This window comes from Rhinoraja longicauda, unplaced genomic scaffold (genome assembly GCF_053455715.1).
Source record: "Rhinoraja longicauda isolate Sanriku21f unplaced genomic scaffold, sRhiLon1.1 Scf000236, whole genome shotgun sequence".
Lineage (NCBI taxonomy): Eukaryota > Metazoa > Chordata > Chondrichthyes > Rajiformes > Arhynchobatidae > Rhinoraja > Rhinoraja longicauda.
The window spans coordinates 38119-62454 of NW_027601454.1; the positions used below are offsets into that span (position 1 = coordinate 38119).

The 24336-nt window shown below is 46.2% G+C and overlaps 1 protein-coding gene across 1 annotated transcript in view; it reads left to right on the forward strand.

Annotated features, from left to right (window-relative positions):
- LOC144590650 (receptor-interacting serine/threonine-protein kinase 1-like) overlaps window positions 1-9325 on the forward strand; it is a 28702-nt gene extending 19377 nt beyond the window's left edge. The window contains exons 14-18 of the mRNA XM_078395122.1: window positions 1161-1199; window positions 1942-2088; window positions 2457-2495; window positions 3201-3239; window positions 7436-9325. Of these exons, the coding sequence (XP_078251248.1) occupies window positions 1161-1199; window positions 1942-2088; window positions 2457-2495; window positions 3201-3239; window positions 7436-7707 (536 nt within the window). The 3' untranslated portion in view covers window positions 7708-9325. The remainder of the gene's footprint in view (window positions 1-1160; window positions 1200-1941; window positions 2089-2456; window positions 2496-3200; window positions 3240-7435) is intronic.
- Window positions 9326-24336: the final 15011 nt, after the last annotated feature.

The following is a 24336-nucleotide window of genomic DNA, read 5'->3' on the forward strand; positions in this document are numbered from 1 at the left end:
TCTCACTAGTTCGATGTTATCTCGCTTTTGCACCCACTCTCGACACGTTGGGGACAATTTACAGAGGGCCAATTAACCTACAAACCTGCATGTCTTTTGGGTGTGGGAGGAAACCGAAGCACCCGGAAGAAACCCACAAGGTCACATGGAGAATGTGCAAACTACCCACAGACAGTACCTGACATCAGGATCACACCTGGGTCTCGGTGCTTTGAGGCAGCAGCTCTACCTACTGTGCTACTGTGCTGCCAAGTGTTGAATCATTTTAGTTGTTGAATATTGGGGTCATACAGGATGGAAACTGGCCATGTAGGCCCAACTGGCCCACACCGGCCAACATGCCCCATCTAAACTCGTCTCTACTGCCTGCATTTAGGCCCATATCCCTCTGAACCTGTCCTATCCATGTACCTGACGAAATGTTTCTTAAACGTTGTGATAATAACTGCCTCCTCCGGCAGCTTGTTTCATACACCTACCAGCCTTTGTGTGAAAAACGTTAGCCCTCCAGTTCCCATTAAATCTTTCCCCCCTCACCTTGCACCTATGTCCTAATGGTGTAGAATCTTTCCCTGACTGCAGCTAAAACTTGGAGCAGGTGCCTTGGCATCTTGGATCACATAATTTCCATTTGGAATAAACATATAACCATTTTTATTCAGTGGTCCGACTGTGTTGTGTAACCTAACAAGTAAACAGTGGGGCAAATAACCTTGGACTCCCATCTCCATTGATTGGCTAAAGAATGTGGATAATGTGACGATAATGGCGGTAATGGAAAGCTACAGTAGTTGCGGTATTACGCCAGTTTATAAACTTCCTAAAAAGGTGTCAAAGTTGGGCATTTTACCTGGAATGAAAACGAGGAACTGCAGATGTTGGTTTACCAAAATGGACACAGTGCAGTTCAGGCAACATCTCTGGAGAACATGGGTAGGTGATGTATTGTATCGGGACCCTTCTTCAGAGTTGCTGCCTGACCCGAGTTATTCCAGCATTTTTTTGTCTTTTTTGTGCATTTTACCTTGCATTTTGCACAATTTTTAAAATGCAGGGCAGTTCTTCAAGGCCCCAATAGGTGGCGATACAGGACCACAGTTAACCGTTCTGCTCTCAACACTAGTTCAGTTTCATTCTTATCTCTCCTTTGTTTTGTTCAGCACCCGTTGAGGAGCAGAATGAATGCACCAACTTTCTCGGTGAGTCATCAAGTAAGTATTTTACCTGTTCTCTTCAGTTGGGAGGTCTATGCCTGTGCTGGCTGAGCCGATCCCACCTGGGACCAAGGCGAGGGGTCTCGGTATCCCTGGAGCACGCTCCACCTTGGGAGTGAAGGAGATGGCAGTGGAGGTCCAAGTGAGATCTTGCAATGGATTGTTGCTGTGATGGATCCTGGTGTGGTGAGGGATGGAGACAGTTCAGCTCAGACCCTGGAACCCTTTTGCTGGTGTGCACAGGGTCAAACTGTTGGTGTGGAATCAGCCTGAATTCTCCCAATCTCCTGGTCACCTCACCAGGAAGAGTGGGTGCGCCTGGACTAATCGGGGGGGTTTTACAAACCGGTTCCTCACCGTCAGCCAGTGGTGAGGCTTGTGCCCTGTTACATGTGAGCACCTCTCCCTGGTACGGCCGCAGATTGAACCTTGATCTTCAACATCGTACACTGGCAGCCACAATCCCCTCTCAACAGGAAAATCCAGCTGATAAGCCTTTTCGGCTTCGCAAGAGTCTTTGATTCTGTCAACAAGGGGCTTCACGGAGAGTCCGTCTCAAGTTCAACCCTCTCAAAAATCCTTAACTGGTCTAATGATCGCAAAGTCTGATTCAAACCTATGGGCCCATCAGAGATTTGAACCCAGTGCAGACTGGAGCTAATGAGGTTGTGTCAGTGCATCAACCGCCTTTTCATTTCAATGTTTCTTCTTGTCTCCAACAAAATAGCCTTTGGAACTGAATTAGATCAGAAGGCTGAACAGGAGGCATTCGCAACAACATTCAAAGACCCTAATCCACGGAACCACTACACACCCACCCACTTCCATAGGAGAACCAAGAGCAACAAAGTCTCGGGCATCGAACAGGTTGCAGGTGTGCAGATTCCAAGACCCATCTTCTTTGATTCCAATGATTGCATGGTCTGAAAGGGAGGGGGGAGGGTTGGCGGGGACAGGGGGAAGGGGTGGTGGTGGTGGTGGCGCGAGGTTGGCAAATACTCCCAATAGTGAGACGGCTTGACTGAAGGAGAGCAAGGAGTGGGACAAATAGGGGAGCAAGTCGAGGTACGGTCGGACGAATAACCCTCTCTCCCTAGAACCAACTGCTAGGATGGAAGGGCTGTAAGGTCTCCTGTTGATGGTATTATCTCAACCATCCAAAACCAGGAGGGATCTGATTGTTCGAACTGAATAAAATGTGACCCACTTCTGACCGCTTCTTCCCATGGTTTTTCCTTCCAGAGCCTGTTCAGGAATCCACCTGGAAGGAATGCAAGACCGGTGAGTTCTCTGTCAGTCCAAGTCTTTTGGGTCTTCTCTGGCCTGTGTTCCCCAGCCCCTGTCAAGGGTCAGTGCGGGCAGGAAGTTTAGAAGGCCTATTTCTTATTGGTGCTCATCTATTGAGCTGCATCTGCTTTAACCATAGTTATTTAGGATGGATGCATGGAATTGGCCATGTTGGTCAATACATGACTGGGAAGCTTTTTGCTATGGTCAACAGAGTGTGACGCCATAATAATGATTACTAAGTGGATGGCCTGACTGAGGAAATCTCGGGAGCCAGCAGACATAATGCAGCTTGAGTGTACCGAGAAAGGAGTGGGGACAGGGAGTGACTGAGGGAAAGAAAGGGGTTGGGAGAGGGAGGATGTAAGAGGGCTGGGGAAGGTGGTGAAAGTAGGGACAGGGTTCAAGGGGGAGTGGAGGGTTTGGGGAAAAGTGGGGAGAGTGAGGGGAGTGAGAAAGATGGTGGAGATAAGTAGAGGTTGGAGGCGAGGGGGCCTGTGCAGGGAGGGAAGGTTGGGGTGGAAAAGCATCTGGGAGTGAGGGATTAGCCTGAGGAGGGAGGAGAAAGATGTAGTGATGGGAGAGAGGTGGAGACGGAGGGCACGATTGGAGATGGGTGGGGGGGAATGTGTTGGAAAGAAGGTGGACTCTACGTTGCAGCCAGCCAATAACTATTGCTGCATTTTCCTCTCTTCCTAGAAATGTGCATTGATGCCAGCCAAGAGAAAATCGTGAAGGGTGAGTAACTGGCATTTGAGAGTGAAACCAATCCCAGCAGGAGCCTCCCATCCCATCTGGACTGAGGTTGTGGGGCTGAAGGGGACCATTGTGCCGTCATGGCCTCAGAACTGGCTCAGTTCGTTAGGTCACCTCGACCCTGAATGTAACTGGTCCCGTCTGGCCTTGTCTAGTTGTGGACTTGCAGGGCAGCACAGTGGCACAGCTGGTAGAGCATCTTGCCCACCGCGTTGGAGACCCAGATTCGATCCTGACCTCTGGTTCTGTCTGTGGAGGTTTCCCATTCTCCCTGTGAATACTTGGGTTTTGTTTGAGTACTCCCATTTTCTCCCACATCACAAAGACAGTCGTTGTATGTTAATTGGCCTCTGTAAATCCCCCTTGGTGTGTCCGGAGTCGATGAGAAAATGGATGAGATAACAAAGAACTAATGTGAATGGGTGATTGATGATTGGTGTGGACCCAGTGGGCTGAAGGGCCTAATTCCATGCTGTGTCATTAAACTAAAATAAATGCATGTTCACCCTCTGGCTTCAAGTACTCTGTGCCTCCTCAGTAAGTGTGAGGTTGTTCAAAGTCATGATACGCTGGACAAGCCCTACAACATCACACCAAAACACACGGAACCAGAAACTAATACCACAAAATTGAGTCCGAAGAAGGGTCCTAACCCATAACATCACCAATCCATGACCTGCAGAGATGTTGCTGGATAGGCTGAGTTACTCCAGCACTTTGTCTTTTTTGGTAGACCAGAATCTGCAGTTCCTCTGTCTCTGCTGAAACCACTCAACAGGTCTGGCAGCATCTGCAGTGAGAGGTGGAACCAACGTTACAGGTCCAAGATCTATCATCATAGTCAGACCAGCCAGGCTTTTGAGGAAACTAGAATTCGCAGTCTGTTTTTTTTTTTTTTTTAAGTACAAATTGTATTGAAGAATATATTGATGGCTCTTCCGCAGAGCACCACCCCATTGGGAAAAGATTGGAAGCATTTTAAATGTATGTATTGAAATGCCTTTATTCTGTTTATGTTTCTGGTCTTTGTATCTGATTCTTTAAGATGGCGGCACATGCATGCATACGTTAATATATTATACAACTGACTCCAACAACTAAACATAGGTTCAATGCACAGTGGCTGTGTTTTTAACACAACATTCTGCCAGAGTTTGTCAGCCTGCCGGTGTCTCCTTGGATTGCTGTCCCACCCGGAAGACGATGCAGGGAGAGGAAACAAAAGCGAGGCTGCCGAGCTGGGATAAATGCTAGGCTAGGAAAAGACCCACACAAACCTCCACTGCCAAGTCCTTTCATCACGAATGCAAGATCACTTGCCAACAAAATGGAAGAGCTGGAACTTATCACATCTACGCAGGAAAACGTAAAGGACTGCTGCGTTATGATCATTATGGAAATGTGGCTCAACCCAGCGATCTCGGAGAAGGCTGTCAGGCTAGGAGGCCGCTCAGCTCACCACTATGACAGGAACAGAGACTCCAGTAAGAGCAGGGGAGGAGGACTTTGTGTATACACAAACAACAACTGGTGCACAAATGTAAAGGTCATTGTCATTGGTAACCACTGCTCTCCGGACTTGGAATATTTATCAATAAAATGTCGCCCATTCTATCTGCCTCGAGAATTCACGGTTGCCATAATCACAGCTGTATACATACCACCAGATGCTCATACTACAACAGCTTTGGGCTATCTGCTACCTGCCATTAGCAAACAACAGCGTGCCCATCCTCGTGGAGTTTTTATAATAGCAGGTGATTCCAACCAAGCAAAACCAAAGACTGTTGTCCCGAAATTTTATCAACATATGCAGTGCCCCATAACAGGAAAAAACACACTCGATCATGTTTATAGCAGCATTAAACAAGGGTACAAAGCATCATCTCTCCCCCATCTGGGCCAGTCTGACCTTGTCTTTTTTTAACTCCAGTGTTACAGACCTCTTATCAACACGATCAAACCAGCTGCTAGAGGCATACAAGTGTGGCCTGAGGGAGCTTCTGAGCAACTATAGGACTGCTTTACCTGCACTGACTGGGAATTATTTGAGGACGAGGACATTGACACCTACATTTCCACTGTACTGTTTTACATAAAAAGCTGTGTAAACAATGTCACTATCACAAAACGCATCCGTGTCTTTCCCCATAACAAACCATGGATGACCAAAGACGTCCAAACTCCTGCTAAAAGCCTGCAACATGGCTTTCTGGTCCGGCAACACAGCTGTATAGTGAGGCCAGGTCCGACCTGAAGAGGGGCATCAGAGACGCCAAAGCGGCCTACAAGTGAAGGATTGAGAGCCACTTGGACAACTCAGACCCCTGAGGTGCCTGGCAAGGTATACGGCACATCACCAATTACAATAACAACAACACCACCAGCAGCAGTGCCTCGCTGGTAGAGCAGCTCAACCACTTCTTTGGCCGCCATGAGGTGGAGAGAACAGAGACTGTCATGCCCACTGCTGTAGCTCCAGCTGACAACAGCCAGACACTCAACATACAGACTGCTGATGTCACACGCACACTCCGTAACGTCAACAGCTGGTCTGGAGGGAGTTCCAGGACAGGTTCTCAGAGACTGCGCTGCTGAGTTAGCTGACATGTTCACAAACATCTTCAATCTATCCCTGGCACAGCGCATTGTCCCCACGTGCCTAAGAACATCCACAATAGTGCCAGTTCTAAAGCAGACAGTCGTAACCTGCCTCAATGACTACAGGCCAGTTGCACTAACACCAATAATCATGAAGTGACTGATCCTTAAGCACATCAAGGCTGCTCTCCCACCCACCCTGGATCCACACCAATATGCACACAGAGTCAACAGATCCCGCCATTGCCACTGCCCTCCATACTGTATCGCTCCACCTAGATCAACGGGGCGCATGTGCACGGCTGCTGTTTGTTGATTCCAGCTCTGCATTTAATACAATCGGACCCAGCAGACTGGTCTCCAAGCTGTCCGTCCTAGGCTTCCAACACAACATCTGCCTTTGGATAAAGGACTTCCAATCAGACCGGCCGCAGTCAGTCAGGATGGCCCCCACCACTTTCCCACTCTGCCACTCGGCACAGGGGCTCCACAAGGCTCGGCTGAACCCCCTCCTCTACTCTCTCTATACCTATGACTGTATACTGTATACCAACCCGCAACACCAACACAATCATTAAATTTGCAGACGACACGACAGTGGCAGGGCTGATCGTTGAGGGAGATGAGTCAGCTTACAGGGAGGAGGTACAGAGGCTAACAGGCTGGTGCTCGGAAAACAACGGCACTACACCAAAAAAACAAAAGAGCTCAACATCGACTTCAGGAAGAAGCAGGGTGACCATGCCCCACTGCACTTAAATGAAGAAAGAGTGGATAGAGTCTCCAGTTGCAGGTTCCTGGGCACCCACATCTCAGAAGATCTCACGTGGTCAACCAACATAAACTCTCTGGTTAAGAAGGCACAACAGCGGCTTCACTTCCTAAGAACACTCGGGAAAGTCAACCTGCCACATCAGCTGCTCCATTGAGAGTGTACTGCCACATGGGACCCTGGTGTGGCAGAGCAACAGTTCAGCGGCTGACAAGAAGGCTCCACAGCGAGTCATCAACGCAGCCCAGAAGATTGCCAACACACGTCTGCCTGCCCTGGAAGACATCTATAGCTCCCGTTGCCTGTGGAAGGCATCCTGCATCCTAAAGGACCCATCTCACCCCACCCCACCCATCACTTGTTTGCCCATCTGCCCTCAGGAAAGCGCTACAGGTCCATCAAAGTGCACACCACAAGACTAACAAGCAGTTTCTACCCAAAGGCCATCACCACACGGAACTCTACACTGAAAGCACACCCCCATAGACAATATTTATACTGTACGATACTGATATATTCATTTATAATATTTATTTTTATAATACTATTCTGTGCACTATCATATGTTCTGACAAGGTGCAATATGTTATATTCTGATGAGTGAGTGCGTACGTAGGTATAATATGTATGTGTACGTAGGTATAATGTGTATGCGTGTGTGAATCTGTGTGTTTGTGTCACAGTGTGTGCATGCGAGTGTATGAACAGTATTTATTTTTCTCACTCTTTTACTGTTATTTTATTGTAATTTTTTATTTTGTGCACCACTACAATGACAATAAAGAAATTCTTCTTCTGATTGCAGATCCTCTCTTGGTGGTTACTTCAAATGAATGTATGAAATTGGCCAAGTCGATCAATAAAGACTGGAAAGCACTGGCCAGATACTTGGGGTTGACCGACAATGAGATCGACATCATCAAATACGATCACCACAATGAAGGCTTGCTTGAGACGGTCTACCAGATGCTCTGCAAATGGAAACAGCTGCAAGGACAGAATGCCACCCGAGCCCAGTTGGTGCAGGGCCTGAAGCAGATCGAGAAGGAGTACCTGTGGGAGGAGTTATGGAGTTAATGCTGGTGCATTAATGGATTTCCTGAATCCCCTCATTTATTTCCAATCTGCAGAATCCCTTTTCCTACCTTGGATTAAAGTCTTGTATTGCTTTTCAGAATTAATTGTAAACTTGACGCGTTGGAGGTACAACACGCTCATCGATCGGGATTGCAAGACCAGTCTACTACCTTAGTCTTACCCAGGCTCCTACACGATCTGTTGCCTGTAAGCTATTGCAGATTGATGTGCAAGACGGACGTTGTGTTATGGCTTGCTTGCTCATACAAACCCCTCTGGTTCATGAGACTGTGGGTTTCAGGCTAACCCTCCACGCAGCACCCTGCTGCACCTGCTAACTATCTGTTGGATGCGACATTGAATTGATACCTTATCTTGCCTTTTAGAAGAAGGCAATGAATTCCCTGGCACCACTTGATGAAGAGGCAGGGCAGCACGGTGGCACAGCAGTAGAGTGGTAGAGCCTCACGGTGCCAGAGGTCCGGGTTCGTTCCTGTCTACAGGTGCTGTCTGTACGGAGTTTGTGCATTCTCCCCTTGACTGCGTAGGTATTCCCCAGGTGCTCCCGTTTCCTCCCACATTCCAAGGACGTACAGGTTTGTAGGTTAATTGGCTTTGGTAAAAATTGTAACTTGTCCCTAGTGTGTAGGATAGTGTTAGTGTATGGGGATCGCTGGTCAGCACGGACTGAGTGGGCTGAAGGGCCTATTTCCCCCTACATGTCTAAACTAAAGAGTGGGATGTCACCTGAAACATCACCTATTCCTTTTCTCCAGAGATGCTGCCTGACCTGCTGAATTACTCCAGTATTTTGTTTCTATAATAGGTTTCCATCACCTCGTGTTGCCAAGAGCTGTAGGTCACCCATTGAGCATGGAAATTGGGTAGGAGGGAACTGTAGATGCTGGTTTAAAATGAATAGACACAAAATGCTAGAGTAACTCAGCGGGACAGGCAGCATCACTGGAGAGAAGGAATTGGTGACGTTTTGCGTTAAGACCCTTCAGACAAAAAATTGGGCCCAGCTTTCTCTGTTCATGACTGAGATTTTAGAAACACACTGAAGACTCAGCAAGGAAAGGTTTCAAAAGTGTTTTATTGTCACATGTGCCAATTAAGGTACAGTGATATGCGAATTACCATCCAGCCATACAAAAAAAAAGCAACCAGACAAAATACATAAACATCCTCCACAGCAGATTCCCCACATTCCTCACTGTGATGGAAGGCAAAAAAGTCCAATCTTCCCGTTTGAGGATCTATCTGGTGGCGCAGCGGCAGCATCTTCGCCCGCCCCGAATCGCTGGGCTTGGGTCGGCCCGCCGCGGACCTTTCACCACCCGGTGGGGGTTTGAATGTCGGGAGCCCCGACGGCCCCGACGTGGCAACTTCAACAGCCTGACCGCGGGAGAAGATGGCAGGGAATAGAAAAAGACATTCTGGCCTTCCATCACAGTGAGGAGGGACTGGAGGAGACTCACTGTGATGGATGTTTCTTTTGTTTGGTGTTAGTTTATGATTGTGTGTGTTATTGCATTTTTATTGATTATTCTTATTGGTCTTATTGTTGAATTGCGGGTAATGTTTCATTCCACTACACATTTATGTGTATGTGACAAATAAACGACTATTGACTATCGACAGATAAGGAGATTGAGTGAATTGGGGTTTTTATGCGCCCATTGGTAATGTTCAACGCAACAAGTCCAGTCTTCTTCCTCTTTATTCTCCTGCGGTTGGGGCAGTCGAACCATCCATCAGGGCGGCCGAAGCTCCTGCAGCCGGCACTTGAAGCCCCTGCGCCGGGGCGATTGAAACTCCCACGTCGGAGCAGTCTAAACTTCCGCAGCTTGGAGTTCCCGAAGTCGGTCTCTGATGCGAGACTGCGGGCTCCGTGATGTTACATCAGTCTGCAGGTCCCCTTGATGGAGCTAAATCGATTTCCAGCAAAGGCCACCAACTCCTCGATGTTAGGCCGCAGTGTGGATGGAGATACGATACGGGAAAAAATCGCGTCTCCGTCAAGGTAAGAGATTAGAAAACGTTTCCCCCAAACCCCCCCCCCCCCCCCTCCACATACATAAAACAAGCTAAAGAACACTAAAAACATACATTTAACACAAACAATTAAAACACAAAGAAGGAAAAGACACAGACTGTTGGTGAGGCAGCCATTACTGGCGCCACCTCCTTTTGCAATTTCTATCCAATCAGATGAATGTCCACCCTGCACTGAAACCCCTGTCTGCTCATCTTTTTACAAAACTCAATTATTTACAATAATATTTACACAACAAACAATAGCAAAACACCCACCAACATAATACAAAAAAATGGCAAGTATTATTACTATTAAACATGAAATGACTATAATTACAATCCTGATCCAGGATGCAGTCACTCTGCCATGGTGCCCAGCGGTCCCGGAACCACTCCATGGTGCCCATGGACATCGCGTGTTCCTTCCCAAGGGACACCCAGGCATGGACATAACCCCGGAAAAGGGGCAAGCTTTTGCTCTCGAGGGTAGCTCCTAGGTAGCATCAGGGATTGTACATTTGTGGGTGTCCAAACAGAGAGAGCAGAGGCCAGACCACTAGGCATCAGGATGTTCCAGAGGTGGCACCAGCTGGCATCAGTGTCTCCAAATGGCGTCATGTTTGAACTATATATTAGCTCAACTAGAATTGTTTCTCGTATGTTGATCGTTACAATCATTGACTTGTATCTCAACAAAATATCAAATCATGTATTAGCTCAGCGTATAACTATCAAATGTCTTCAGTATAATAAAGGAAAACATGTAGTATCTGTATATTAATGTGGAGTACGACCAATGTGGAGTGCATGGTGACCCGTTAACTTTAGAGCAGTGTTGACTGAAGAATGTGTAGAAGCCGCATTCTGGTTGTAGCCTATAACTGCAGGGGTGAGGCAGCAAACCAGAGGATGAACTGGCACAGTGGCACAGCTGGTAGAGCCACTGCCTCGCAGCGCCAGAGACCAGGGTTCGATCCTGCCCCTGGGCACTGTCTGGGTGAAATTTGTGCATTCTCCCAGTGACCACATGGATTTCTCCATGATTTCCTCGCACATCCCAGAGCTCTGTGGGTTTGTTGGTTACTTGGTCTCTGTCAAATTGTCCCTAAAGGGTAGGGAGTGGATGGGAAAGTGGGATAACATGGAACTAGAGTGAACGGGTGATCGATGGTTGATGTGGGATTGTTGGGCCAAAGAACCCATTTCCATGCAGTATCTTGAAGGAAGAGTTTGGACATATTGGGTTGTTTTCTCTGGCACACTGGAGTTTGTGACCGAATGGAGGAATATAACATTATGAGGCACAGATAGCCAGAATCTGCACCTCTCTGTGTTCATGAAGTGCAGGTGCTCCTATTGTTGCAGCTTTGCTGCTGACTATCTACATATGTATCACCTCAGCGACCCATCTCTCTTCACCTCTATATTGCCAGTATGTTCCCGAATTCGGAGATCAATCAATATTTTTATTTTGAAATAGACGTTCAAAACCTCTATGTATCTTCCAACTGAACCGTATCCTGCTCCATTCTTTAATATGTCATACAAATGTCCTACATATCTACTGTAAATGGACTAGGACCTCTTATTTGATGGGCCACCTATGCCATTATTTTCCTTGAAGTTTCATCTGTTACAAGACACAAAGGAAACGCACCGCGTGACACACTTTAGAATTCTACTTATCTCCCTGAGCACTGCCTCACTATAAGTGCTATTACTACATGTAAACAAATCGGTGGCACAGTGGATCAGCAGATAATGCTACCACCTCATAGTTCCACTGGCCCAGGGTTAATCCTGTCCTCTCATGCTCTTTGTGTGGAGTTTGCACGTTCCACCTGTGCCTGTAGGGTACTCTGGTTTCCTCCCACATCCCAGAGCTGTGCAGGTTGGTGTGTTTATCATCCATTGTAAATTGCCTCTCGGAAGGTGAGTGGAAGGAGAAAATGGGTGGAGATCTTTTGTAAGAGAATAGATTGCAGGGAAATGAGTGGGGGAATTGGGATACATGGGATTGTTTTTAAGAGCTAGTAAAAACATGATAGGCCAAATGGCCTCCGTCTGTTATTTATATTTGATACAGTACAAAAAACCCAATGGAATATATAGTATATACATTTTATTGCAATTACAAAATAAGCTCCATACACAAAGCAAGATTGGTTGCAAAGTTCATGCATATTCTACATTAAACGTCCAGTAACGAGGATCAATCTCATTTATTTTACAAGCTGCCTGATCATATTCTATTTCACTCGACTAACATTCTAATGTTTATGTTTTAAATCCAGATATTAAATGTCAATGAATCTTCACACCCAAGAATATGGCTATCACTGCCTTAAAATGTCCACTGATGGCCTCCACAGCCCTCTGTGGCAATGAGTTCCACAGATTAACTACCCTCTGACTAAAGAAGTTCCTCCTCACCTCCTTTCTAAAAGAGCGCCCTTTAATTCTGAGGCTGTGACCTCTGGTCCTGGACTCTCCCACCTGTGGAAACATCCTCTCCACATTTACTCGACCTATGCCCTTCATTGTTTTGTAAGTTTCAATGAGGTCCCACCTCAACCTTCTAAACTCCAACGAGTAGAGGCCCAGTACTGTCAAACGCTCATCATATGCTAACCCACTAAATCATCTTGTAAACCTCTTCTGGACCCTCTCCAGAGCCAGCACATGCCTTGTCAGATATGGGGCCCAAAGGAGTGGGGGTGCTTGGGTGGTGAAGGCAGGAGAGAGATCCCTGGGTGGTGAGGGGATTCTGAGGTGATGAGATCAGTGGTAAACTAGTGTCAGAACCAACCACCATTCTGCAGGTTTTCAGCTCTGATCTCTTTAGATCGGAATAAGGTCGGTTACAAAAATAATTGTTTCAAAGTTATAGCAAGTTTGAACGTGAAATGGTTATTATGACTAAACATAAACATCATTACAACATATGCTGGAAATGACAGCTGTAAATATAGAACTAAAATGGTTACATATCCTCATAAAATTCCTATTTCTTGTTTAAATATATGCGGCTAAGAAAGATAAACTCAGTTATAATAAACTATTGAAAAGTTTAAAAAAGTATAATTCTTGTAAAGTTTCTCCAGTAAGTCAGGAGATATAGCATTGCGAAGATAGCCACAAAATGCTGGAGTAACTCAGTGGGTCAGGCAGCTTCTCTGGAGAAAAGGAAGAGATGACATTTCTGGTCGAGACCCTTCTTCAGAGTCTTGAGTCTGAAGAAAGATTTCAAGCCAAAATGTCATCTATTCCTTTTCTTTAGAGATGCTGCCTGACCCACTGAGTTACTCCAGTATTTTGTGACTATCTTTGGTGTAAACCAGCATCTGCAGTTCCTTCTGACAGATATTGTATTGTGAATTAAGGTAACTTGTCTGCTATAGTATAGTATAACTTTAATTTCCAAGAGTGTTGGTTTCACTTTCTAATTCCACTTTGCTCAAGATGGGAAACTCATAGAATGGCTCAAGACCATTACTGGGGGTGTGACTGGTGCCGTTAAACCACAGAGGTGGCAGCATTCTTGTGAACGACAAGGGATCCAACCTACTGGGAGATGTTAAAAACATTGATGGCCAAATTTCAACCAAATGTTTCGATGTCGCGGTGGAGTTGTCACCTTACAGCACTAGAGGCCCAGGTTTGATCTTGACTTTGGGTGCTGTCTGTATGGAGTTTGTACGTTCTCCACATGACCGCATGGGTTTTTACCGGGATCTCCGGTTTCCTCCCACATTCCAAAGACGTACAGGTTTGTAGGTTATTTGCCTTTGGTAAAGATTGTAAATTGTCCCTAGTGCGTGGGATAATCTCAGGTGATCGCTGGTCGGCACGGACTCGGTGGGCCGAAGGGCCTGTTTCTGCGCTGTATCTCTAAACTAAACTGAAGGAATATTTTCTGAATATATTCCTTTATTCGTCCCACACCGGGGAAATTTACATAGCAGGCAATTTTGTTATTAGACACATAACAGGTCAAACATTACAAGTTAAACAGTTCAGTATCTTTGGGGAGAAAAGAGTTGTCGACGATTTGTGTCAAAACCCTGCATCAGGACTGACGTGGAGAGGGGAGATAACCAGTGCAAAGGGGGGGGGGGGGTGCGACAGGAGCCATTGGTGATTGCTGGATCAACGAGGGGTGAAAATGACGGTCAAATGGAGATAGGTAGGCGAGGGGGAGGGATGGAGTTGAGAGGGAAAGGCAGGTGGATAATAGTTGGAAGCAGAGCAAAGGACAATGAGAGGCAGATGGATCCAGGTGGGAAGAGGGGATTGGGAGGATAAAGGTGGAGTCAGCTAGTGGAGGATGATAAGCAGGAACACAATGCCAGCCAGTGCAGGAATCGTAGATAAGTAAGGAAGGTTATAATGAGAACCATTAGACGAGGGGTTGGGGTGGGGGAGGTGGGAGGGCTGGACGGCAGAACCAGAACCAGATGGGGGGGAAGTAAGCCTGGGGTGACATGTGCGTGTAGTAGATGGATGGAACCAGGAGGGGGAGGGGGCAAGAATGTGTGATGGGATAGGAATACAAAAATGAGAGGACCAGAGGGGAATTGGAATAAGAGAGAGGGTGGAGCACACAGAAGGGAGGAGCGGGAAGGGGGGGGGGCGGTAGCAGAGGTGGATATGAGAGAGGGAAAGTTCTAAATTCAATGTTACCTACAATTGGACAATCCAATGTACATACTATTGATTGTAGGCTACCCAGGCAGAACAGAGGAACAACACATTGTGCTCCATCCAGGTAAACTCCAACACAATGGAATGAGCATTGTATTTGCCAATTTTAGTCAAAACTCTCTTTGAGTGAGTTTCTTGCCCACAACCCCTTAATTAAAAATTAAGACCTTTTTGAGAAAATTATTATGCAGATGAATGTAGTTTTACTTCCGTTTCTTCTTCATTTCTCTGAGGTGTAATTTACGGATTGCTCATTGGCTGGTCGTTTTACAGCGCAGTACCACAAGAATATGAAAAACCCTGCAAAGATTCAAAAAGGAAAGTGGCATCTGGTTAGAATTTGTCAACAGTGACTATTTAATAAACTAGTTGTTTAGAACTGATTTAAAAAAAAAAAAAGAGAGTTCCACAATGGTGCAGCTGTAAGAGCTGCCGTTTCACAGCACCAGAGACCCAAGTTCAATCCTAACTTCCAGGTGCTGTCTGTGCGGAGTTTGCATGTTCTGTGACCATGAGGGTACTCCTTTTTCCTCCCACGTCCCACAAGACGTGTAGGATTGTAGGCCAATTGGCCTCTGTAAATTGCCCCTACCCTGTCGGGAGGGGAGGCGGAAGTGGGATAACATAGAACTAGTGTGAACGAGTGATCAATGGTTGGCTTGGACTTGGAGGGTTGAAGGGTCTGTTTCCTTGCTGTGCCTCCAAGCTGAAAGTAAATATATTAAAGGTACCCCCTGGAGGTACTTAATAAAAATAATCATATTTAATTCCCTGTATTATTAAAAAAAACAATCATCAGATTAATTAAGAAATTAATAAGCTGCACAACCATAGTTAAATTATTACCATTGCATGCCAGCTGTTACCACTGCATGCATGTATATGCATCACAATATATTTGGAGAATATACACTAATATATATATATATATATATATATATACACACACATACTAATATAATAATAGAACCTCCTCACCTTGCAAGGAATTGAGGATGCAAAACAAGTATATTGGAACCTTCTGTTGTCCAAATGAAATAAAGGCCAGACCCCAGGTGATGCCCAGTAAAACGCTGAGGCCAAGGATGGCCCACAGATCCTTACACACAGGTCTTGACCCAGAATGGGTTTCATTTCGCATCTGAGTTAACTTGATGCAGACGGTGATCATCATTGCAAGGTTCATCACCCATATCAGGCCGAAGAAGCCACAGTTTGTAACATAATGAATTGTGTTATTTTTAATCCAGCACCTGTTTAAAAACAAAGGTTTTTATTAAGTATTAAACATTAAGTATTCAATTTGGAGCTTTCATTTAGGATTAATCTTTCACTGCATCCAATGTTTTGATCTATTGACAAACTTGCCCTAAACCTTCCAGCTAATTATTTTTCTTCGTGTATAAGCTGAAAACTGGTATCGAGTACCAAGATGCATCTTGAACATAGAATATAGAACATAGAACAGTGCAGCACAGGAAAAGGCCCTTCGGCTCACAATGTCTGTGCTGAACATGATGTCAAGACCAATTCTTATCAGCCTGCACATAAGCCATATACCTTCATTCCCTGCATATCCATGTGCTTATCTAAAAGTTTCTTAAATGCCGCTATCATATCACTTAAGCAAGGATACGGAAGGTTAATAAGTAACCTCTTCATAAACATGCCACATGCTACATGTACTTCACTGCAAAAGCCCATCTCCTTTGTCCCCCGAAATGAAATAGCAGAAATTGTGCTGTGTCTCAATTGAATGCTTCTTGTTCCACACGCCTGTTAAATTATAAAAGGACTGGACAAGCTAGATGCAGGAAAAATGTTCCCAATGTTGGGGGAATCCAGAACCAGGGGCCACAGTCTTAGAATAAAGGGGAGGCCATTTAAAACTGAGGTGAGAAGGAACTTTTTCACCCAGAGAGTTGTGAAGTTGTGGAATTCTCTGCCACAGAGGGCAGTGGAGGCCAAATCACTGGATGGATTTAAGAGAGAGTTAGATAGAGCTCCAGGGGCTAGTGGAATCAAGGGATATGGGGAGAAGGCAGGCATGGGTTATTGATTGTGGACGATCAGCCATAATCGCAATGAATGGCGGTGCTGGCTCGAAGGGCCGAATGGCCTCCTCCTGCACCTATTTTCTATGTTTCTATGTTTCACTGATCACTCTCCAATGTTTCTCTGTGACAAAGAGTACTGAACGCAGCAGAAATCACCCAAGGATTTGGTGCAGCGGCAGAGTTACAGCCTTGCAGCGCGAAAGACCCAGGTTCAATCCTGACTACGAGTGCTGCCTGTTTGGAGTTTGCATGTTGTCCCTGTGACCACGTGGGTTTGTAAGTTAATTGAGTTTGGTAAAGACTGTAAATTGTCCCTAGTGTGTAGGATAGTGCTAGTGTACGAGGGCACGCTGATCGGCATGCACTTGGTGGGCCGAAGGACCTGTTTCCACGCTGTATCTCTAAACTAAACTGAACTAAACTAAACTAACCTAAAGGACCATGTTTGACTGCTGGACCAATATAGATAAACTGACCCTGTTTCTCTCCCCTCTCCCAAGGCATTCTCTAACCTTCAGAATGGCAACATTACCATCACAGACTTCCCGTTATCAGTTGACACAGAACCTGAGAACATCTTTGCCCGCATGGCACAGTAGATATCTAGCTCAGTTGAAATGTAACAGCGGAAGAAAATCAAGTATCAACATTATTGTTTGTGGCAAGGCTAACAAGACCTACATTGAAACAGTGCTGTTTGAATCCAGTATATCTATCTCAAACTTCCCATAATTGTCCGGGTTCACTCCAACACACACAGATACCACCACAGCAGGAATGCCTGTCAATAGAAGAAAATGATATGCATTCATCATTAAATCAATACTTAACAAATATTACTCACTGTGTACCGTGTTGAGAATATTAAGAATTAATTACTTCATCAATTTGAGGATTAGCATTGGAGACAGACAATTTTATAATTTTTGCATTCAATGTATGTTCAGGAAAATGGCACATGTCATGTTCAGATCCATTGATTGTCACATACATCAGGGTGCGATGAAATTCCTTGCCCAAATGAAGCAAGGCATATTTACTTTAGTTTAGAGATTCAGCGTGGAAAAAGGCCCTTCGGCCCACCTAGACTGTGCTTACCAGTGATACCTGTCACGCTAACACTATCCTACGCACTGGGGACAATATACAATTTTACCAAAGCCAAATACCTATAAACCTGGTGGGACAGGCAGCATCTCTGGAGAGAAGGAATGGGTGATGTTTCGGGTCGAGACCGTTCTTCAGACTGAAGAAGGGTCTCGACCCAAAATGTCACGCATTCCTTCTCTCCAGAGATGCTGCCTGTCCCGCTGAGTTACTCCAGCATATTGTGTCTACCTTCGATTTAAACCAGCATCTGCAGTTCTTTCCTACCTATAAACCTGTATGTCTTTGGAGTGTGGGAGGAAACTGGAGATCCCAGAGAAAATCCACATGGTCACAGGGAGAAAGTACAAACTGTACTGACAGCACCCAGAGCCACGATTGGATCGGGGTCGCAGGCACTGTAAGGCAGCAACTCTACCGCTGCGCCATTGTGCTGCCCTACCTGGAGTTTCTTCCTTTGGATGTGATATTTCAGTGATATATCTGGTCCTAGCAAATAATGTATTTTCTCAGTGATTTGTTTAGTAAGTTTCATCTTGCATAACACAAAGTTAGCCAAGGTTTGTAAACTCATAACTAATACCAGCTCCAGAAATGGGAGATACATTGGCCTCATCATCATGAGTTATGTTTAGGCGTGCCAGTGCTGAACAGATATAACATGCATGTGCTATTTGATAACATATTCTATTGGGTCAATGAACATTTGATGTGTAAAGCACAAAGTGTCATCAAAAAGCAAAATAGATGACTGATACTCACCCCAACCCATGAAAGTTAGTTTAGGTATGTAATGTCTGACATAGATGTTGAACACTTTGATCAACAATAAGTAGAGATGAAGGCCTTCAATTGCCATCCACGTGAAAGTGCACAGCAATGAATAATGAAGGAACACAGCAATGGTCTTACAGAGACCCTCAATCGCCAGCTTGCTCAGCCACTCGTTGGCCAGGAAATTCACATTCAGAAGAAAGCAGGCAATGCAGAGGTTAATGTGGATCTTGGTGGTATGATCCCTTTGTTTCCTCCTGAAGCAAAAGATAACCAGACACCAATGTTGTGAGCTGCAATCATACAGAACTTTTCTGACTCTACAGATGCAGATCACACGAGAACAGACAATTCGGCTCTACGACGTTGTTCCCAATATTCTCATCTGCTTTAGTAATTTAAAAAATGTTCTGTGACTGTCGGGACAGGAGTGAAGGTAGGATGGGCAATGGTGAGTGAATGTAGGAGAGGATGCTTTGCTTCATGTGGGATGGAGAGGCAGGATTCTATTTGCCAAAGGCACAGCTCAGTTTCCAGGCAGAAAACAGCTCTCACCATTGACTCTTACTGTCCTACGCTGGCAGCTCTTATCAGGCTCCTTCAACTCCCCCATCTTCTCTCCTCCTGCATCCCCTCCTCCTCCTGTGTCTACTCACCCAAACTCCTCCTCTCCCCGTTACTTTCCCTGCTCCTTCTTCTCCTCCCACCTCCTCTCCTCTCCTGCTCTCTGTCCTATCCTCTCCTCCCCGTCTCTCCTCTCCTGCTCCTCTCCTCCCCTGTTCCTGCTCCCTCTCCTCCACGTGTCCTCTCCTCCCCCATCTCTCCTCTTTGTCTCCCTTCCACCTGCCCCCTCCTTCCTCCTCCATCCCACCTCTCCTCTCCCGCTCTCCTCTACCCCCCCCTGCACCTGCGCCCTCTCCTCTCCTCTCCTCTCCTTCCCCACCCCATCCGTCCACCACCTGCTCCCTCTACTTCCTCCCCTCCCCTATTTCTCTTCTCTCGTTCCTTCTCCCCCTGCACCCGATCTCTCTCCTCCCACATTTCCTCTCCTCCCCTCCTCTCCTCTCTTCCTTGTTTCTCCTCCACCTGCCCCAGCTACTTCTCCTCCTCTTCCTCCCCGTCTTTCTTCCGTCCACTCCCTCTCCTCTCCGTTTCTCCTCCGCTTCTTGTCCCTTCAGCTGCTGTCTGTCAGCCCACTGAGGCCGTATGACGGTAAGGATGTGCAGCATTCTGCGACAGCCCTGCCTGCAGCCACCCCCCTCCACAGCGTTGCACACACTGAAACACACGGCAGCGTTTGATGCTCTGGCGTGGGACCCACACTGAAAGCAGGAGTTGGCTGATTAGAGAATTGACCACTGCTTTGGCTAACGGGTTGGCGTGTACAGTGGGGTGGCTGCTGGTGAGACGCAGGGAGCTAAGCTTCACCGTGAATTAAAGATGTTTGAGCATCAGTGGACATTCAAGGAATAGAAACCCTGGACGTGCTAGTCTGTCCCAGGATCCCACTTACGCTATATGACTCTATGGCTCTGCGACTGAATGCAGTGCGATCACAGGATGCGGTCTGGCTGCTGGACTCACCTGATCACGCAGTAAACAAACACCATGACGGCTAAGAAGAAGCTCGAGATCCCACAGCCAATCTTTGAGATATACGTTAATGTGGTCAAGTCCGTTTGGTCCAAAATGCTTTGGTCTGGGTGCGGACTCTTCAGGAGATAATAGTGACCAATGAGGAAACATTCAACCCATCGAAGGAATTTATTCACAAAATGCTGGAGTAACTCAGCAGGTCAGGCAGCATCTCAGGAGAGAAGGAATGGGCGACGTTTCGGGTCGAGACCCTTCCTTCTTCATTCCTTCTCTCCTGAGATGCTGCCTGGCCTGCTGAGTTACTCCAGCATTTGTGAATAAATACCTTCGATTTGTACCAGCATCTGCAGTTATTTTCTTATATAACGTTCAACCCATTCTCGCTTTGAATTATGTATTTCTAGAGGTGATTCCAACAATTGTGAATAAAGTTATGTGAATATTAATAATGGTTGATGCAATTGTGAAAATAAAGATACAAAGCGCTGGAATAACACAGTAGGTCAGGCACTTCGGAGAACATGGACATCTATCCCTGCCTGACCCACTGAGTTACTCCAGCACTTTGTGCCTTTTATGAGCATCTGCAGTCCCTTGTAGCTTCATGTAATTCTAAGTTGGAAATGATGTTGTGAACTCCGTTGAACACAGACAGTGGTTTAGTTTAGTTTAGTTTAGTTTAGTTTAGTTTAGTTTAGAGATACAGCACAGAAACAGACCCTTCGGTCCACCGAGTCTGTGCCGCCCAGCGATCCCCGCACACTATCACTATCCAACACACCAGGGTCAATTTATATAAATACCAAGTCAATTAACCTACAAACCTGGACGTCTTTGGAGTGTTGGGGGATACCGAAGATTTCAGAGAAAACCCATGCAGGTCACGGGGAGAACATACAAACTCCATACAGACAAGCACCCATAGTCTGGATTGAACCCGGGTCTCTGGCGCTGTAAGGCAGTAGCTCTACCACTACGCCACCGTGCCGCCACTAAGTTCTGAACACCTTCCACCGTGGCAAGAGGATTTGAGTATAGGAGCAGGGAGGTTCTGCTGCAGTTGTACAGGGCATTGGTGAGACCACACCTGGAGTATTGCATACAGTTTTGGTCTCCTAATCTGAGGAAAGACATTCTTGCCATAGAGGGAGTACAGAGAAGGTTCACCAGATTGATTCCTGGGATGGCAGGACTTTCATATGAAGAAAGACTGGATAGACTCGGCTTGAACTCGCTGGAATTTAGAAGATTGAGGGGGGATCTTATAGAAACTTACAAAATTCTTAAGGACAGGCTAGATGCAGGAAGATTGTTCCCGATGTTGGGGAAGTCCAGAACAAGGGGTCACAGTTTAAGGATAAGGGGGAAGTCTTTTAGGACCGAGGTGAGAACGTTTTTTTTCACACAGAGAGTGGTGAATCTGTCGAATTCTGTGCCACAGTAGGTAGTTGAGGCCAGTTCATTGGCTATATTTAAGAGGGAGTTAGATGGATGATCAGCCATGATCATATTGAATGGCGGTGCAGGCTCGAAGGGCCGAATGGCCTACTCCTGCACCTATTTTCTATGTTTCTATGTTTCTACATGCTGAGATAAGGCCCTTATGTACCCACACTTGCCAGGTAAGAGGGGCGGGTAAGGGGAGTGAGGGAATCTGTCACCGCCATCTTCCCAGGTATCCAATGACGCGGCCCAATCTTGACGAACTACCCGGTCCTTCCAGTAGGGGCAGCACAGTTGCGCAGCGGGAGAGTTGCTGCCTCACAGCGCCACAGACCCAGGTTCGATCCTGATTATGGGTGCTGTCTGTACGGAGTTTGCACGTTTGCCTTTTTTCTGCGTGCACCGATTTCCTCCCACATTCCAAAGACAAGCAGGTTTGTCGGTGAATTGGTTTCTGGAAATTGTCCCCAGTGTGTTGGAAAGGACTAGTGTATGGGTGTAGTGTATTGGTTAGCACGGACTCAGTGGGCTGAAGGGCCTGTTTCTCTGCCCTATCTCGAAAGTAAACTAAACTAAACCAGGGAATCAATACTCAGTCAAGCCTAACACAGGTTAGTCTCATTGATTAAAAATGAGAATATAAAGTCTGTGATCTGTAGGCAAACAGAAGATCTTGCTGCTCAAAATGATTTTGTTTCATTTTCTTTCGTACAATTACTTCCAAGTGATGTAATGTGTTTTAATGCACTTTACCACTTTATCTCAGCTTTAATAGCTTTTAATCATCCCTGAATTTCAGAGGCATTTACACACTAAGATCCCTCATAAAGGAGTCAGGAGGCAAACTTCCACACCTAACCGTGGCCTCGTTGAGGCTGGTCAGATTAAAGTGAGAGCCGCTCACTCTGTCTACTGCCTGAGGCCTAGTTGCTCCTCGGACTTCTATGGGCAGCCAGCGAGATTGGACCTCCGTGTTTGGGCCATTGCCTGAATGCAGGCTGGTGAGGCCCATTGATTGCCCATTCTGGGTGGAGGCTCAGATCCAACAAGGTCTTTGTAACCTGATGAAGTGGAGCGTAGGCGAGAAATGTCTGGGACAGAGGAAATGTCGAGTGCAGCAGAGGCTGGCTCCAGAGATTCCGCCCCTCCCTTAAAATCCCAGCAAAACCCAGCTGGGGTTGGTAGTGCTTCTACCTAGACGCATCATCCACGCATTCAACATGTTTTTATGGGGGTGTATTTTGAAGCATGTGTGGGTTATAGCTCAACCTGTCAACCCTCAGTGAGACCTGATGTAATGTGAGATTTAGTGTGGGACTAGTATAAATGAGGGCTTGATGGCTATCATGGGGTCAGTGGGCCGAATGGCATTTCCATGCTATATGTCTCTATTCTCCCTGTGGTGAGATGGAAGTTGTGATGGAAGTTCTGTAGTAATGGAAATTTCGAGGGCTACTCTACCTTGTATTGTTGAAAGTTACCATTGATAAAATACTGCCTCGCCTGGGTCTTTTGGTGTTAATGCTTCCCCTTGGAGCGGCACAGCGGTGTGGTGCTCATACTGCTGCCAGGTACATATTTATGTTGCACCATTACGAGTGCAGGTGCACATCCTCAGTACATGAATGACTCCATCAGATTTGGTTTGGGAGATTGGACAGGTTCTGTCATGAGTGGGGAGACGCGCTGAGACAGTGTACGCAGGGCCGTCTTAACGCATGGGCCTGATGGGCACTTGCCCGGGGCCCCACGAGCATAGGGGCCCCATGCTGATCTGTGTATGTTAAGTGACCTGCAATAAATAAATACTACTTTAAAAATGTAGGTTCAATAAGTGCTTTTTTCGCAACATTTTCGGTCCCTAAGTGCTTCTCACAGCGATCTGTTTCGCAACAATTAGCTCCCTAAGTGCTTTGCTTTTCCATCCCTAAGTGCTTGTCACAGCGATCTGTAAGTGCTTTTCGCAACAATGTAGCACCCTAAGTCCATCGCTAAGTGCTTTTCGGTAAGTGCTTTTCGCCGGCACGACGGGGGGGGGGGGGGGGTGGTTGGGAAAGGGGGGTGGGGGAGAGTAACGGTAGGGGCCCCAGTACACTGCTTTGCCCGGGGGCCCATAATGCTGTAAAAATGGCCCTGAGTGTACGGAGTCACTGAGTCAGCACAGAGTAAGTATACTTTCGCAGGGTGATTCAACGAAGAAGGGGAGATCGACGACTTTGAGGGATGTGCAGGACAGACTGTGGCAGATGAACTGTTGAAAAGACGAGGATAAAGGGAAGTGCATGGTCAGCAGAACCGTTGCCTCACAGCGCCGGAGACCATGATTTAATCCTGACCTCTGTGTGAAGTGTGCACGTTGTCCCCGGGGCCCCATGGGTTTCCTCCGGGTGCTCCAGATTCCACCCACATCCAAGAAGATGTGGTAGGTAAATTGATTGAATCTGGATACAATGAGATTAAAGTAGGATTGGTGTAAATGTGCGGGATGCTCAGCATAGACTTGGTGGACTGAATGGCCTGCTCTGTGCTATATTAATCAATGACTCTATAACTCTGCACTAGATTAAGGGGAGAGACTGAGATGCTCTCTAGAGATTACAAACATTGCGCCATCCCTCATCTCTGGAGAACAAACACACATACAACTTACCAGCAGCACAGCAAAGTAGGTGAGGTGGTCACATTGGCATATGGTTTGATTCCCCTTCACTTTTGTATTACAGCCCGTGGAATTCCAAGAACCCATGATGTTTTCTATAACATTAATTAATTAATTAATTAAAATTTATTAAAGCAGACTCATGGTCCATTAGAATACACATACAGCACACAGTATATACATATTAAATTAAATTAAATTAGAAAAGGCAACAATTAGTTTATGGTCTAAAGATTATACTTTAAATAG